This window comes from Ipomoea triloba, chromosome 6 (assembly GCF_003576645.1).
Source record: "Ipomoea triloba cultivar NCNSP0323 chromosome 6, ASM357664v1".
Classification (NCBI taxonomy): domain Eukaryota; kingdom Viridiplantae; phylum Streptophyta; class Magnoliopsida; order Solanales; family Convolvulaceae; genus Ipomoea; species Ipomoea triloba.
In genome coordinates, this window is record NC_044921.1 from 7,134,957 (window position 1) to 7,153,002 (window position 18,046).

Here is an 18,046-nt window from a genome sequence, read left to right on the forward strand (position 1 = left end):
AAAAAAAAGAGTCATCGGGATCAAGGGATATCAGCTAGACCCGTAAGGCCATCGGTTAGCAAACCGAACCTTACGAGTGGCAAGTTTCTCTACTTGGATCCGTGTGGTGCCTATGGAACTCCAGTCGACGTGTCAGTCAAGGAGGAGGAACAGGTAGAAGACATACTCGGAGGAACGGTCAGGTATAAGGTTGATCGTGAAATGGACAACATCATTGACTGTCACTCCGGCAAGTGGATAGGTGTTCATGTGGACTCTTTGAAGGGTGGGCTGCAATTTCCACTCGACCCATTTCTTGTCGAGTTTGTGAATTACTACGGCGTAGTCCCCGGTCAGATAGCACCTAATGGCCACCGGATCTTGGCATGCTTCCCACAGATCTGTCGGCGTCATCACGTGATCTTGGCATGCTTCCCACAGATCTGTCGGCGTCATCACGTCCCATGCACAGTGGAGCTCTTCAATTTCCTGCATCTGGTGAAGCCATGCACAGTGGAGCTCTTCAATTTCCTGCATCTGGTGAAGCCGATGGGAAAAAATTATGGGAGCGGCTTTATCATGATCCAGAGCCGCGGGGTGATTGGTAAAATCTCTGATCTTCCGGACAATCATCGCAGATGGAGAAACAAGTTCCTTCGGGTAAGTCTGGATGATGGGCCACCCTTCACGAATGTCTGGTCAGAAAAAATGCGTAAGTGCGTGTCACCGCGCAAGACTTCGCTGATCAAGACGGCTGTGCAAAAGATATCGTCAGAGAGCTACACTTGGGAAATTTTTCATTCTCCTGACGCACTGAAATCGGCTCGGTTCCCCCCTCCATCTTACGAGGCAACTGATAAAAACATCACAGGTGGTCGGTCGGTCGGCGAGATTGTGCAATTCATCTTGACTCTTTTCCTAACGCCTTGTGTTTTTTCCCTTGCGCAGGTCAACAGGAGATGGAGCTAGGCAGCGATTTGGAGGAGATTCTCGGGACGACTGGAAAGAGCTCGCATGGGGGGAAAACGTCAAAGAGCTTGAAGGTCGTTTTTAAGAAGAAGAACACCGTGTCATCCGGGGAGCAGCACGCGGGTGACCGACCACTAGTTTCCTCTCGTCCGTCCGGTTCGTCCGTCGCCCCTGTCCAGACCAGGTCAAGCGGGAAGCGCCCGATAGGAGAAACTGAAATTGAGACGCCAGAACTTGCACCTGCAACGGACCCCAAGAGACCCCGGGTGACCGGTGAGGAGGTCCCCTTTGTCGACATACTGAATCGTGGCTCAGTCAGCATTTCTGAGATGTTTAATGTGATGTTCCAGTACGTTCCTCCTCCTGTGAACTTGTTCAGCCAGACGACTGACTATGTGGGAGAGCATCTTGTCCGCGGTCTATCTCAGGTACCCGCTCCGACTTGTTGATTGTAATTTTACTCTCTCCCCCCCTCATCTTTTTTCCGTTGTGACTGACTAAGCCATTTTCCAGGTTGCCCACTCGAGTGTCGAGCTCTTCATTCGGTCTCGGTCTGCTGACGTAGAGCGGGAGGAGGAGTTGAAGATGTTAAGAGAGAAAGTGAGGAAGCATGAGGCCGCCTTGAGGTCTTGGGAGCAATATCCAGGCTCTGCTAAGTTCCATAAGGATGCGGTCGCTTACTTTGCTAATCGACCGGCCGCCCTCCCTAACTTAGTCGCATCTGCTTGCCAGTCCGAGGAAGCTGCTCTCCCCTTGTTTCAGACATTGCAACGGGACCCGGTGGGGCTCAAGATGCTCCGTAGAGAGGCTGCTTGGGGCTATTCTCGGGGAAAGGAAGCTATGCAGGTGCTGCTGCACCGAGCCTTGGAGGAGGCCGTGCAACCTGAAACCTGGGAGGAGTTACGCGCCATGCTGCCTGAAGATGTGGCGCCACCCTGCCCGGAGCCCTTTACCGATCCTGCTACTGGTTCGACTGATCCCTCCACTGCTGCTTCTAGGAACCAAGACCCTAAGTAGATGGTTGATCTGTAGGTTGAATATTTTCACGGGAGACCGGCCCCGTCTTTGTGCCAGTTAGACTTTGATCATCGTTTTCATCTTTTTTGAATAGAAGTTGCTTATTTCCTCATTGTCTGTGACCTTGACATGTTTTTGTTTTCTTCGTGTCCGACCGACCAGTCACCATGCGACTTTCAACCTGCGAAAATACGACAACTAGGTTGTAGTCCATTAAAACATCGCAACTGACCCTCGGCTCATGCAAAGCGCCAAGCATGTGGCTGCTCGTGGGGTCACTTGCTTTCGGCGCCCTTCAATATTGAAGGTGATTGGCTAATGACTACAACCAATTGATCAACCGGACAAGACCAGTTGGTCGGTCCGGGAGATATATACTTGGACAAAACCTTCAGTGGTAAGTCCATAAGCAGTGTACTCAGTCGCACATTCTACCGGATTAAACCATGTGGGTTGGGCTGTGATAACTCAACCGATCAATCGTCCTCTAACGATGGTTCCGGAGGATAATAAGCGCACTTAATCACATACTCGGTCGGTCGAAATCGTGAGGGTTAGGTCGGGATAACTCAAGCGATCAAAACCTCAAACGATAGCTCCGGGAGATTACAAGTGAACTTAATCACACACTCGACCGGTCGAGATCGTGCGGGTTAGGTCGGGATAACTCAACCGATCAAAACCTCAAACGATAGCTCCGGGAGATATCAAGTGAACTTAATCACACACTCGACCGGTCGAAATCGTGCAGGTTAGGTCGGGATAATTCAACCGATCAAAACCTCAAACGATAGCTCCGGGATTTTTTTATTTTTTATTTTTTTTTTTTGACTCGTCCATACAATGAGATGTTAAGAACCAAAATCTTCATTCCGTCATTTCAGTTACAATCATCACACTAGTGACCCTACATTACTTATAGAATTTCACGAGGTGCTCGGAGTTCCACACCCGATCGACCAGTCGTCCAGATGGAGTTTCCAATTTGTAAGTGCCGGGTTGGACGACTGCAGAAACTTTGTAGGGACCTTCCCACTTCCTGGCAAACTTCCCGTGGTCGGTCGGTCTGCTAGCTTCTCTCCGCCGGAGCACCAAGTCGCCTACTTGGAAGTAGCAGGGCTTCACTCGACCGTCATGGTAAGTCTTGGCGGCCTTTTGATATTCGATCATTCTCCGAGCTGCCATGTCTCTCTTCTCCTCTACAAAGTTGAGTTCTACTCCTTGCATTTCATCATTATCCTCCGGTCGGAAATTCCTTTCCCGAGCGGTAGGTAACCATGCTTCAATTGGTACTCTCGCTTCAAATCCGTAGGCCAGTGAGAAAGGTGTTTCGTTGGTTGCTCGTCTTGGAGTGGTCCGATAGGTCCACAGGACGTATGGAAGTTCTTCTACCCATCCCCGGCCAGCACTTTGCAGCTTCTTCTTCAGCCCGTCTAGAATCGTTCGGTTAGCATTCTCCACTTGTCCATTGGCTTGTGGATATGCTACGGCCGCCCGGGTGTGTCTGATGCCCAAGTGAGCCATGAGGTTTCTGAACGGTTGACTGTCAAATTGTGTCCCATTGTCTGTGGTTAGGTGGACGGGTACGCCAAAGCGAGTGATCACATTGTGCCATAAGAACTTCTGACACTGTTGGGAGGTAATGGTCGCTAACGCTTCGGCTTCGACCCACTTGGTGAAGTAATCAACGGCCACTATCACGTACTTTTTTCGACCGGCCGTCATTGGGAATGCACCAATCAAGTCTACTCCCCATCTTGCGAATGGAATTACCTCGCTGACCGGCTGGTAGTAGGTCGCTGGTCGACCGGGCAACTTGTGGAATTCTTGGCATGTAGCGCATCGTCGCACGTACTGCTCACAATCCAAATTCATAGAGGGCCAGTAGTAACCTAACAAGACAATCTTTTGCGTTAGCGTCCTTGGTCCTTGGTGGGCCGAGCAGATTCCGTCATGGACTTCTTCAGTCACAATCTTAGCCTCATCGCTGGTCAAACACCTCAGGAGTGGGCCGCCATACGATCGTTTGTAGAGCCTACCGTCGATCAACTGGAATCGGGGTGCCCTCAATCTGACTTTCTTTGCTCGTGCAGGATCGTCCGGTAGGGTGCCATCGGTTATGTATCCTTTCAGATCGTACATCCAGTCTGGCTCGCTTATCTCGACCGGTCGAACCTCAATGATGTCGATGCTAGGCGTTACAATNCAGCCCGTCTAGAATCGTTCGGTTAGCATTCTCCACTTGTCCATTGGCTTGTGGATATGCTACGGCCGCCCGGGTGTGTCTGATGCCCAAGTGAGCCATGAAGTTTCTGAACGGTTGACTGTCAAATTGTGTCCCATTGTCTGTGGTTAGGTGGACGGGTACGCCAAAGCGAGTGATCACATTGTGCCATAAGAACTTCTGACACTGTTGGGAGGTAATGGTCGCTAACGCTTCGGCTTCGACCCACTTGGTGAAGTAATCAACGGCCACTATCACGTACTTTTTTCGACCGGCCGTCATTGGGAATGCACCAATCAAGTCTACTCCCCATCTTGCGAATGGAATTACCTCGCTGACCGGCTGGTAGTAGGTCGCTGGTCGACCGGGCAACTTGTGGAATTCTTGGCATGTAGCGCATCGTCGCACGTACTGCTCACAATCCAAATTCATAGAGGGCCAGTAGTAACCTAACAAGACAATCTTTTGCGTTAGCGTCCTTGGTCCTTGGTGGGCCGAGCAGATTCCGTCATGGACTTCTTCAGTCACAATCTTAGCCTCATCGCTGGTCAAACACCTCAGGAGTGGGCCGCCATACGATCGTTTGTAGAGCCTACCGTCGATCAACTGGAATCGGGGTGCCCTCAATCTGACTTTCTTTGCTCGTGCAGGATCGTCCGGTAGGGTGCCATCGGTTATGTATCCTTTCAGACCGTACATCCAGTCTGGCTCGCTTATCTCGACCGGTCGAACCTCAATGATGTCGATGCTAGGCGTTACAATCTCTTCGACCCGAGCAATCTTTGACACGTATTCGGGAGCTTCCTGGGTCAATTTGGATAGCATGTCGGCATCTGTGTTTTCCGCCCTTGGTACTTGAATCAGCTCATATTTGTCAAACTGCTGCAACCACTCAAGTGCGATGTCTTTGTATCGTATCATCCGGTCCTCCTTTGCTTCGATCGTATTAGAGAGCTGTCCAATTATCAATCGGGAGTCTGACCGTAATCGCAGTCGGTCGGCCTTCATCTGCTTGGCCAGCCGTAGACCGCCTATGAGTGCCTCGTATTCCGCTTCGTTATTGGTGGGTCGGAATTTGAAGATTAGAGCTTGATACACTTTGAAGCCTTCAGGAGATGTAAGCACGATTCCTCCTCCACACCCTTTTTTGCTGGACGATCCGTCAGTGGAGGCTTCCCACCAGGGTTCTTCTAGGGCGGTCGGTCGGTCAGGCTCCGGGTCCCTTGCAGTGCATTCGACGATGAAGTCGGCTAATGCTTGTCCCTTGATGGTCGGGCGCGGCTTGTACTCAATGGCAAATTGGGTTAACATCATGACCCATTTGATTAGTCGCCCCGAGGATGTTGGGTTTTTGAGGATCGTCCCGAGCGGTTGGTCGGTCAAAACTACAACTGGATGAGCTTGAAAATATGCCGCGAGCTTCCGAGCAGTCACCTAGAATGCAAATGCGGTCTTCTCGAATTTTGTGTAGTGCAATTCCGGTCCTTGCAAGGCTTTGCTGACGTAGTAGATCGGTTTTTGGACCCCTTTCGCTTCTTCCCGAACAAGCACCGAACTGACTGCTCGGTCCGACACGACTAAGTAAACGTACAAGGTTTCCTCCTTCTCTGGTTTAGAAAGGACTGATGAGGAGCTCAGGTAAGTTTTCAATTCTTCAAAGGCTGATTGACATGCAGATGTCCATTCGAAACCATTGGACTTCTTCAATATTTGAAAGAATGGTAGGGACTTTTCAGCCGATTTAGACAAGAAACGACTGAGTGCTGCGAGTCGACCGGTCAGGGTTCGGTTCGATTTAGACAAGAAACCGCTGGACGTCTTTGACTGACTGGGGGGGCTGCATCTCCATGATTGCTCTGACCTTCTTAGGGTTCGGTTCGATTCCCCGACCCGTCATCATAAATCCCAAGAACTTCCCTGTTTGGACAGCGAAGGCACACTTACTCGGATTTAAACGCAGGTTGAATATTTCCATCACTTTGAATGCTTTGGCCAGGTCGGTTGGGTGTGTTTCCTTCGAGTGACTTTTGACCAGCATGTCGTCGACGTATGCTTCCATTGTCGACCCAAGCAGGCCCTTGAACAGCTTGTTCACCATCCGTTGATATGTGGCTCCAGAGTTCCGTAAACCGAATGCCATCACCATGTAGCAAAACACCCCATCAGGGGTGATGAAGGCGGTCTTCTCTTCGTCTTCTTTGCACATGAAAATTTGATGGTATCCTTTGAATGCATCCATGAAGCTCAGCAGCTCACACCCGGCAATCTCATCAACCATCTGGTCGGGATTTGGCAATGGGTAAGGGTCCTTTGGGCAGGCTTTGTTTAGATCGGTGTAATCTACACACATCCTCCATGTGGGTGGTTTTGGCGCAAGGACCACGTTTGCCAACCACTCCGGGTATAGGACCTCCCGGATGTGACCTACCGCTAGGAGGGTGGCGGTCTCCTTCTTCACAAACTCTCGCCTCTCGCTTGACAGGTGCCTTTTCTTTTGCTTGACCGGCTTGAATCCCGGTTGAATGGATAGGCGGTGGCATATGACAGACCGATCGACCCCGGGCATGTCCTCTGGTCCCCAGGCGAAGATGCTCTTGAACTTATGCAGGACACTGATGATTTCTTCTCGTAGACCGACCGGGAGACCCCGACCGATCCTAACCGTCCGCTCCGGTTGATTGGGGTCCAGTACGATCTCTTCCATTTTTGAAGCTGGTTGCGGCTTCTCCTTGAGTTCTCCATAATCTACCTGCTGCGATATGGTGTGGATTCTAGCGTCCTCACGATTCGATTGCTTGACTGCTTGTGCGTAACACTATCGTGCAACTCGCTGGTCTCCCCGAAGCACCCCGATCCCATTGGGTGTGTGGAATTTCAGGCACAAGTGGCTCATCGATATGACGGCGGCCGCTTGGGTGATGCCAGGTCGACCGAGTATCGCATTGTGTACGCATTTCAGCTTAACTACCACAAAGTCCATGGTAGTCTTTAGAACATTCGGGTGGGTGCCCATCTCGACGTTTAAACTGATGATTCCTTCCGCTTCTATGGAATCGCCGGTGAAGCCAGACAATGGGGTCCGTAGGGGGGCCAACTTGTCAGTCGATAGACCTAAACGTGTGAACACGTCGAAGTATAAGATGTTTACCGAGCTCCCCGTGTCGACTAGCACCCGTTGCACATCCGTCCCATTGATGTCCATCGTGACGACGAGCGAGTCGCTCTGGGTTTCTCCATGGATGGGAAGATCATCATCAGTGAAGAATATCGGCTCCGTGCGCTTCTTCTTCTCTCGCAGTTCTGACTGCACCGATCCTATGTACAGGTTCCTTGCCCATTGTTTCCTCTGGCGGGAAGAGTCTCCTCCCTCCGGTCCTCCGTAGATGACATGAATCACCGGCTTTTTTCCAGTCGCCTTATCATCGTGCGACTCGGGTGGGCTGGGTGCCTTCGATTGTTCCTTCTGATTTCTTCTCCAGACGTTTTTCTTGGCCTTACCCTTATCTTGGCCATCTTTCCTCACGAACTGCTCCAACTCTCCACTCTGAATGAGTTGCTCAATGATCAGTCGCAAGGCTATGCATTCCGTCGTATCATGCCCTCTGACCTTGTGGAAGGCACAATACTTGCTTCTATCTGCTCCTTCGGGTACCGGCTCGGGTGGGTGCACTAGATTACACTGCTCGGCGAATTGCAAAACTTCTACCAGTGGCTTGTTCAGTGGAGTGAATCGCGGTCCATCCCCCGTCCGGCCACGCTGCCTAAACCGTGGTCGATCTCTTCTTTGGTCGTGACCTTTGTCCCGACCGACCGGCTGCTCCTCTCGTCTCTTCGCTGTGTTAGCCTCGGTGGCGTCTGCATGGTGTCTGGCCCGAGTGATCGCCTCTTCATATGTCTTCGGGGGCTTGACAATGAGGTCATAGTAAAGTGCCCCGGATCGGAGCGACGAGAGGAATGCATGAACCGCTACGTGATCTTCCATTGGTTCGACCTGGTCTACTTCTCGCTCCCATCTGGATAGGTAAGCTGACAAGGCTTCCCCTACGTCCTGTTTTACCTTGTTTAGATAGGTGTAAGGCTTCTTCCTTGACTTGTTGGCTGCAAAACGTCTTACAAACTTGTCAGCCAGTTGGCTGAAATTCGCGATCGAATGAGGCTCCAAGCTTCTGAACCACTCGGCTGCTCTACCTACCAGGGTGGCGAAGAAAGCTCTGCATATGACGGCATCGCATACTCCTAACATCAGCATGCTGCCATAATACATGTTGATGTGATCCTGTGGGTCAGATCGTCCATTGTAAGTTCGGACCAGTGGGATCCTCAAGTCCTGTGGGTAATGTGTGCTCATGACATCGTCAGTGAAGGGGGTGTCAATCAACGAACTGGATGGCTCTCCCTCTTTGTTCTTCTCACGTAGCTCACGTTGCAACTGGTCCATTTTCTCCTGCATCCTGGCCAACTGACGGTAAGGACTATCTTCCCTGCTTGGACGTCGTTCTCTCCTGTCCGGTCGGTCACCCACCCGACCGGCTAGTCGTCCTGTCCTACCTTCCCCTCTGGACCGCGACGCGCTCCAGTGCTGCTTCTCTCCGTTTCTTCGGTCCTCCGTGGTCTTTGCCTCGGTCAGTCATGGTCATCCGGAGCCCCCAATCGAGATCTAGCACTCTTCCGAATGCGATCAAAGGCACTCCTACGTTTAGCAGCGTCAGGTTGACTATGATCTCGACATTCTTCCCGGTCGGGTCTCCTTGACCGATCTGCTGATTGAATCTCCTCTGGGTCACGCTCTCGGGATTGCGGATGTGATTGCCTTTGGGAAGGTTGAGCTACCGGTTGCTGTTGTTCTACAACAGGAATTTGAGGGGTTACCATCACTTGGGGGGTTGGCGCCATGACATAATACCCCGGAGTCCCAGGCCACGGTTGATACATGTGAGCAAAACCTTGCGGTGGCGTTCCTTGAACGGGGTTACCTCCAAGTGCTCCTGGTGTTGGGGGCGGCATCTGACCTGTTGGGGGTAGCATAGCGTATGCCATCGGCATATGAAGATTTGAGGTAGTTGTGCCATTCATTGGTAGTGAAATGGTGGGGTGGAAATTTGCGTGTCCAGCTTGCTGGTCGGGATTCTGACCGACTGGTTGGGTGGTTTGTGTATCATGTCTTGCGTGGTTGGAGGTGAGCTCGTTCATCAAGCCCCTCGACCGGTCCAACTGTCGACGTAGATCATCCTCGGGGAGTGTTTCGGCCACATTGTCGGGGTGGTGTCCAACCTGATGGGTCGAGCCTTCCCTCTACATGTAGCCCTGACTCCGACTCCTCCTGCTGGTTGCCATCTCAAACAAGCAAGGTGAAAAAGTTAACGGGACAGACAGAGTGTCTCGCTTCGGTCCCCACAGACGGCGCCAATGATAGCGTAAACTATCCCGGGATTACGGTTACGCTACGAATACGTGTGTTGCAAGTGGATGGAGAAAAAGGGGCGCTCGGCGAGTCAGTCGGTCGGTCGGTCTACGGGCGACGACTGAGCGGTCCGAGGCTACGAGTTGCAATGGCGAATGGTAATCTGTTGAATGGATTGCAATATTAAGTGGATCACGCGAGGCGATCGTTACAGGTGTTCTAACTACTACAAACGACTGGTAGTGTTGTGGAGTGCTTGTGAGTAGTGAATGTAGAACTCAATCTGAGATGGATCCCCAGTGAAGGAGGGAGGCCCCCTATTTATACTAGTTGAAGGCGGTCTTGAGCATTTAATGAGCTGCTACAGGTGGCTTGACGTGGCGCCTTCCCACTGGCTCGGTCAGACGGTCGATCTACAGCTACGTGTAGACCAGCTGCTCGAGGTATCAGCACCACCATCTCTGCAAGTTGTCAGGCGCCGCACTGCGGATCAAGTGGGTTCTGATGTTACTTGTAGTGTAAGTCAAGATTTCGGCTTGCAGGTTGCGTCACTTTGTTGACCGACCGGTCATCCTTCGGTAGATCGGTCGGGTGTGTTTCTGTCGGGGCGACTCCAAGGGCGATCCGAGAGCATTTTGTCACGAGGCCTATCGGTACAAGCAAATCGGTTGATCACAAGTGATTTATCCCAGTCGGGTTGATGACTATGACGGACCAGCCAGTTGGCGATTGTCGGATCGAGTGATACTTGGCGAACCAGCTCAACGGGTAATCTTTGTACGTATTTATCCATCAATAATAATAATAGAATTATTAAATAATAACGGAGTTATAACGGTGTAGGGTTAATTTGTCTGCCAAAAATATAGTAAGGATAATTTTGTCAAATAAAACGAAATATACAATATTTTTTTTGAGTACTACTGACTCTGTTACAATGTAGTATCTGTTCATAGCTACTTTCTCAACCTACTAAAGCACAAAGAGTCAACAGTTGCCTCCACTAAGGCTCATCCATGTGGGAGTGTTAACCGGGACACCGGGTGCCACTAGACCACAAGGTCTTTGGCAAATATACAATATTTAATTAAAGTAAAATGTATACTTTTATTTACACACAGAAAATGGAAAAAAAATCATAGACATAACCTAGATTCGCACATATTATGTTTTTAGATTAGATTAGATATTGTAAGAAGTTTGTAATAAGTTATTATAGTGTTACAATGTAGAGTTAATTCCAGCAATGATCCTCTGACTATACTGATTTTCCAAAATTGGTCCTCGTCTTTTATTTGGACGAAAAAGACACTTGACTTCAGTTTATCCGGAATTGGTCCTTCCGTTTAACTTCAGTTAGTTAGGCGTTAAGTTAGGGGCTAAAATAGTCTTTTTATTAGCTGGCCTTCTTCTTCATCCGAGACTGATAGTAACTTGAGAAGATCCATGCCTGCTGGCTACTAAATATAGTCGGAAAGCATGCAACGCAATCGAATTTATATGTGTCTATATTATTTGAGGATGGAAAGTTTCTAATCTAACTCATCAATATGAATTATGTTGTTGGATTTCCTGCTTCATGGACTTTTAGGACACTTTCTAACCCTCTGAATTACGTCATTTTTAATTTGTTTTTCTTACTTTTGGTCTCTAAAAGAAAACCTTGTTGCATCAGCATCCATTCATTAGTTTCTCCAATTACATACTGAAATCAGGAATTAAAATTATAAAGCAATGTCAGCTAATACAAAATAAGTACAAATTTGGCTCTCAGAATTTACAGCACTGGGATTATAACGCATTGTCAACTACTGAGACACCCTTCAATCTATGGAATCAAAAATCCTTTTTCGGCAATTTATAACACAGTAAGAAAGGAGTATCTTCATGTTCCTGAGTATATGTATCATAACTTAAGCATAACACCCCTAACATCCATACACTATGAAAGCTATATAGATATAAATACACACAAGCGCAAGGAGACAAAAGAGAGAAAAATGGACGGGAATAGGGGATGTGCGGGGAGAGTAGGCCCACCCTGGAAGAGAAGTTTCTGGGCACTTTCATTGGGATCCATGGAGCATTCTTTAAGCATCGCATATATCTCCTCCTCGCTGTGATTTCCGGTGATCTCCTAACCGTTGCTCCTCCACTGACCCCACATGAACTGCTCGGCGTTCCACACGCCCAACTCTCAAATGCCGCAAAAATCCTTTAATCTATCTTTATACAGCAGACTGGAGCAGAGCAACGAGCAAGTATGGCGGCGTTGGGCAGTGGCCGGCGACTCATCTTCTCCTCCCTCCTATACTGGCGACCTCCTTCCCTGGTGCGGCAGCGAGCTCCCTCCGACAAGCAGCGGCGACAATTGGAGTCAGTCCGACGAACCAACGGCGTAGATGGGCGACTCCCCTCCTCCTCTTCCCTTTTCCAGCGCAACGGTAGTGGGTTAGGTAAGGAGTGGTGTTGTTGGTAGATTTTGGGTTAGGTGAGGAGTGGTATTGTTGGCGGATAAGAAAGCTATGGTTAATGGTGAGGATGAAAAAGAGGCTAGCTAATGAAAAGACCATTTTAGCCCTTAACTTAACGCCTAACTAACTGAAATTAAACGGAAGGACCATTGCCGGAACAAATTTGAAAGTCAAGTGTCTTTTTCGTCAAAATTAAAAGACAATGACCAATTTTGGAAAATCGGTATAGTCAGAGGACCATTGCTGGAATTAACTCTATAATGTAATATTTATATGTAAAGAGCACTGTTGCAAAAATCTCCCGCCTAGGCGCTAGGCACCCATAGACTGAGGCGAATTGCTCTCTAGGCAGAGACGCCTAGCGCCTAACTCGGCCAACCGGGCCAAGTTGGCAGCCGACTCGATCGAATTTGGCGGAGTTAACTCACCTAACTCGGCAGAGTTTGCCGAGTTAACTCGAGCAAGTCGGCCTTGATAATTTTTTTTATTATATTTATATATATTTAAATTTATCTATTTATATAAGAGAAGTAAGATATATATATATATATGACATACACCCACACATATGCATTATTTTTTTGTTTTTATAGGTCGCTGCCTAGGTACCGCTTAAGCGCTGCCTAGACCGCTTAGGCGCTAGGAGCTAGTCTACTGCCCGACTAGCACCTAGCGCCTAGCACCTCCTGCAACCATCGTAAAGAGTATAGGTTCTCATTTTAAAAATCGTAATGTAAACTTTTGTTTTTCTGTTAAAAAATATAGAAGTAAGAGGAAGTGCATCTTGCATTTCTCCGAATAAGATTCTAGTATTCGACTATAACTTACTTCATTCAATTTGTGATGTACAAAACTTATAAGGTGTAGCATTTCTTTATTTAAGAAACATTTCCACATATGATACTCTCTAAATTAAACTCGTTCAAAAATAATGTTTATGTAACCTTTCATAAGAAATCAAAATTTTTTTGAAATATTTTTGGGCTATGTAGTAATAAGTCAAAAGTCAAAATTGCGTTTTTTTATCTGGAAATGTGTTTCTCCACTAACAATTTTGCCCATCTCCTCCACCGAATTTCAATTCATGGGGGTATCCCATGAATTGCAATTCAACATTTTGAGGGAATTGCAATTCAGTGGAATTGCAATTCCCACCAACCAAACGGCATTATTGGGCAATTCATTGAATTGCAATTTTATTACAGGCAAATTACACCCAACCAACACCACCTTAGAATATTTAAGTTTAATAGTATTTTGGAATATAATAGACATTGTATTCCTTGTTTCAAATATACTTTGTAATATTTAACTATTAAACATTTATATAATTGTGATTAGGATAAAGTTACAAGGACCAAAGATGTGGTAATAAAACTTTTTTTATTCATTGGTTGTCATGAATTGACCGATCCCACCCTATAATGACAACATAATATACTCATTAGGTCACGAAAGGGGAGACAAAGTGGTGGAGCATGACTCTTGTATTGGAAGGTCAAAGGTTTAATTATTGTCAACACCGAATTTCTTGATCGAACTTGTCACACATGGTCTTCCGGGTGCGATTTACCCTCCTGTGTGGTTTGTGAACTAGTATATAAAAGCGGAGTTTACTCAATGCATACCTTCAAGTATGGGACGGATATCCCTTGTCACCATATAGTGGTGAAATCTGGTGTGAAAATTTGCTCAAGTGCGAACATGCGGTTTAATCTGAGTCGTTGATCAAATGTTTTCATGAATTATTGATTTATTAAAATGTCATGTTAATGCAAGTTTCTTTTTCCTTTTCTCCTAGTAGTGCATATTGGCTGATGTCTGAAAGCTAATATAAATTCAACCATTGTCTTTCTGTTGTCTGGAAGTCAATCTAAATATTTATGAACACATATTAATCAACTTTCAATTAATCAATAATTGTAGTAAGTTATCAAAGCTTAATGAAATCAAATGATTGCTCATCAATTAGGTATTCATGTAATGCTGTCAATGAAATGAATATGATATGGCGTATAAACCATACAATATGAAAGAAATTTTACAGAACTCGTTTATGTTACTCAGGTTAATTTTAGACTTTCATGAAATCTAGTTAATCACCTAGAAATTAAGTGGCCTGATAATGTTGGGGCATAAACAAAATGGGACTTCTACAAAATGCTCCTAATTTTCAAGAGAGACTATATTTCTTTGAGTTTAGTTCTGATGGTTTATGTAGGATGTTAACTAATATTCGACAAAAAAATCTTACCATAGTTGTGGTGACTAAAAGCTCTATGGTGGAAATGAATGGACCAAGGACATAGATTTGCCAACGAATACAAAGTCCAAGTTTCTTTTTTCATATATTTATATTTGTAACAATGGCATAAGGTAATAACGTTGTTTTTCACTGTGCATACACTTCCACAGTCACAAACTCTTTGTCATGCACTTTTGTTGGAAGCAATCATATGTTTTCATGAATTATTGATTTATTACAATAATCTGTTAATGCAAGTTTCTTTTTTCTTATGTTTTCTCCTTGTAGTGCCTATTGGCTGCTGTCTAAAAGCTAATTTAAATTTAGCCACTACCTTTCTGTTGTCTGGAAGTTAATCTAAATATTTATAAACACATATTAATCAACTTTCAATTAATCAACAATTGTAGTAGGTTTTCAATACTTAATGAAATAAAATGATTGTTCATCAATTAGGTATTCATGTAATATTGTCAACGAAATGAATATGATAGCACGTTGATATGTCATTAAATAACCTCATATTTATGCCCATTTATGCTTGTTTTTTATTCAAATGCTATATAAAGGAATTTGGAATAATGCTTAATTTGTTGTATTTTGTTTGCAAGAAGAAAAAATCGAGTAAGAAGCAAGCAAGCATGAAAAGATGCTAATCTTTGGAGAAAACAAGGCTTTAAAGCACAAGGAAAACACCCTAGGGCACACCGGGGAACGAAGGAGCAAAACAATGGCGTGGATGTCAACTTGAAGAACTCACGCTGAAACTCACACCGTGAGTGTCAGCGTGAGTCTTCAACATGGTTTCTGATCAAGGACTCACGCTGAGACTCACTGTGAGTCTCAGCGTAAGTACGCTGATCAGAAACTGATCACTGAACTCACACCGCTGACACTCACACCATGAGTGTCAGCGTGAGTCTCAATGATCAGTTTGTGAGTCCCACCGTGACTTCCTATCCTTAAGGCTACGAAAATGCGCGAATTTTAGACTATAAATACATCTTGGTGGTTATTTTCTGATTACTTTTGAATTTCTAAGTTCCCCTTTTAGTTTTTTCTCTCTAGGAAACTTCAAAAACATTCTCCCACACTTGTAATCTATCATGAATTAGGAAATTTAGAAGAAGAATTCCTTTGTATTCACAACATTCAAGTTCAATTTCAAGATTATTTCCTTCCATTAAATAATCAAGTTAAGTTCTTTATCTCATACTTTTGCATTTATATTTTGTAAAGTTTCTTTTGAATTCCATGTTTATAATTTCAATTGCTTTTAGTTTTACATTTCAAGCATGAGTAGTTAAACATTCCTAGGATTTGAATTGAACTTCCTTAAAATATGAATCCCAATATGAATTGAATTGCATAAATTATGTTTTGTATTGTTTTAATGTTGAACTTGGTTATGAATTGAGTGAAATTGATTTGACTCTTTATAATTATGGCCAAATTATGCAAGAGATATTTGGAATTGGTGTTCCACCTATGAGAATAGGGCTACACCATAGCCATACCTCTCATATTTCTTACTCACCTTTTAGAAAAAGGAGTTTGAAGGAAATAAGCACACAAAGTGTTTGTTAAATTGCCTCTTCTAGCCAAGTTGCCATGAGAATGGGACTTTGGATTAGTTGATAGTCCAAGTGATCACGAGAGTGACATTGGCACTTAAACCATTTCCCCAAGTTCATCATCTAGACTTGCATAACTTAAACTTTAGACATAAACAGGATTTTATTCAAGGATGTTTAGTTCAAATCTCTATTTCATTTGTTATCTTTTAATTCCTTTATTTGCTCTCGTTATTGATTTCTTGAACATGCAACACTCCAATCTCTTTAGGTTAGCTTTCAAACACTCTATGAACCCGTGCTTAACCCCTCATTACTTAAACTCCAATTAAGTCATTCCTAGAGGACGACACTCACTAATCAAACCACTAAAAATACATCTTTCACACGTCTAAACCATACAATATAAAAGAAACTTTACACAACCCGTTTATATTGCTTAGGTCAATTTAGACTTTCATAAAATCTAAGTAAGCACTTAGAAATTAAGTGGCCTGATAATGTTGTGACAGAAACAAAATGGTACTTCTACAAAATGCACCTAATTTTCAAGGAAGACTATATTTCATTGAGTTTAGTTTTGATAGTTTATGTATGATGTCAATTAATATTCGACAAAAATATCTTACCACAGTTGTGGTGACAAAAAGCTCTATAGTGGAAATGAAGGGACAAGGGATGTTGATTTGCCAACGAATACAAAGTCCAGGTTGAATTTTTTCATATATTTATATTTGTAAAAATAGCATAAAGTAATGTTGTTTTTCACTATGCATACACTGACACTGTCACAAACTCTTTATAATGCACATTTGTTGGAAGCAATCATATGTTTTATGAATTATTTATTTATTACAATGTTTTGTTAATGCAAGTTTCTTTTTCCTTATGTTTTCTCCTTGTAGTGACTATTGGCTGCTGTCTGAAAGCTAATTTAAATTCAGTTACTATCTTTTTGTTGTCTGAAATTTGATTTTTCCTATATAGCACTTCTCCAAGATAAAATATTTTGCAAGTCCATCCTAAATGAGCTTGTTGTGAAGATAAATGTAGAAAATCCAACTTATCATACAATCCAGCCAGATGCATCAGTTCATGCTTTCAACTCTACAGTTGTTTTCAGTGGTTGTTCTTATATTGGGAGGCTGGAATAAACAAAAAGGATGTTGAACGATTAGCAGCTCGTGTTGTTATTATCTCATTGTTGGTATAAACCTCCTACACTACAAATATAATTGCTATCCATTTTGCTTATTTGTGCATTCTTCATAAAGTAGTTGTTAATTCATTTATTCTATTTTGCAGAGTCTGAATATAAACTCATCCTCTCAGAGTTAATCCAATCTAAGGACAAGTTTTATGTTAGCATAAATAAAGTCAATGATTGTAGTCCTATTAGCACAGGACACATGCTTATTGGAGTAATTGGAAAGGAGGTGTTAATATAAAATAACACTGCTAGTCAGCAATCAAGCATTGTCCAACATACAACTACTCAAGTTACACAACGTCCTCACCATGAATCCAAGAAACTAGGACGTGAACATTTAAAACATATAGAAGTATCTTGTAGATTGACTACAATCCCTCCAAAATGTGTACCCACACTCTAGGTGAAAAAAAAAAAAGGAAACGGAAATCCAAGAATAAAGCTAAGAAACATAGACACATTTTCAATTAGGTTCATAGTAAGTACTCTACTTCATTGAGTAATGAACTCTCTAGTCAAGTTTCTTGCACATTCCTATCTTTATCTAATATTTTGTGTCCTCATTTCAAAATACAATTTTTTTTTTATCGGTCACCTCTTTAAATTTTGCACCCATGTCATGTGTGTCTTTGGTTACATTTGCTTCATTTTTTACTAAATCCTTGACAATAAACTATATGATAGATGGTTCATTATTGGGCAAGAGTAGTAGGTCAGAGAGAAATACCTTTTAATGGGTTGAGCACATCAAGCTTTAATTTGTAGACTGATACAGATTGATGATGGAAAAGATGAAGCCAAAAGTGCATTAGTTGTGCCCTGCACCAAAGCACGAACCTTATACAGTAAAACTTGATGCTACTGAAAATCAAGAGGCAGGCATATATGTTCTAGACTTTTTTCAGCAATATTATTTAGAATATAAACTGCAGAGTAAACCATTACAGTATATA

General features: G+C 44.4%; 3 protein-coding genes across 3 annotated transcripts; all 3 read right to left on the minus strand.

Moving 5' to 3' along the window:
- Positions 1-4,156: 4,156 nt before the first annotated feature.
- LOC116023426 lies at positions 4,157-5,503 on the minus strand. Its single transcript, XM_031264426.1, has one exon. It carries the CDS (start codon positions 5,501-5,503, stop codon positions 4,157-4,159), a length of 1,347 nt encoding a protein of 448 aa, XP_031120286.1.
- A 1,501-nt stretch (positions 5,504-7,004) lies between these two features.
- LOC116023427 lies at positions 7,005-8,639 on the minus strand. Its single transcript, XM_031264427.1, has one exon. The coding sequence runs from the start codon at positions 8,637-8,639 to the stop codon at positions 7,005-7,007; it is 1,635 nt and encodes a 544-aa protein (XP_031120287.1).
- Positions 8,640-8,812: 173 nt separating this feature from the next.
- On the minus strand, positions 8,813-9,226 carry LOC116023428. The gene has a single exon (XM_031264429.1). The coding sequence runs from the start codon at positions 9,224-9,226 to the stop codon at positions 8,813-8,815; it is 414 nt and encodes a 137-aa protein (XP_031120289.1).
- Positions 9,227-18,046: the final 8,820 nt, after the last annotated feature.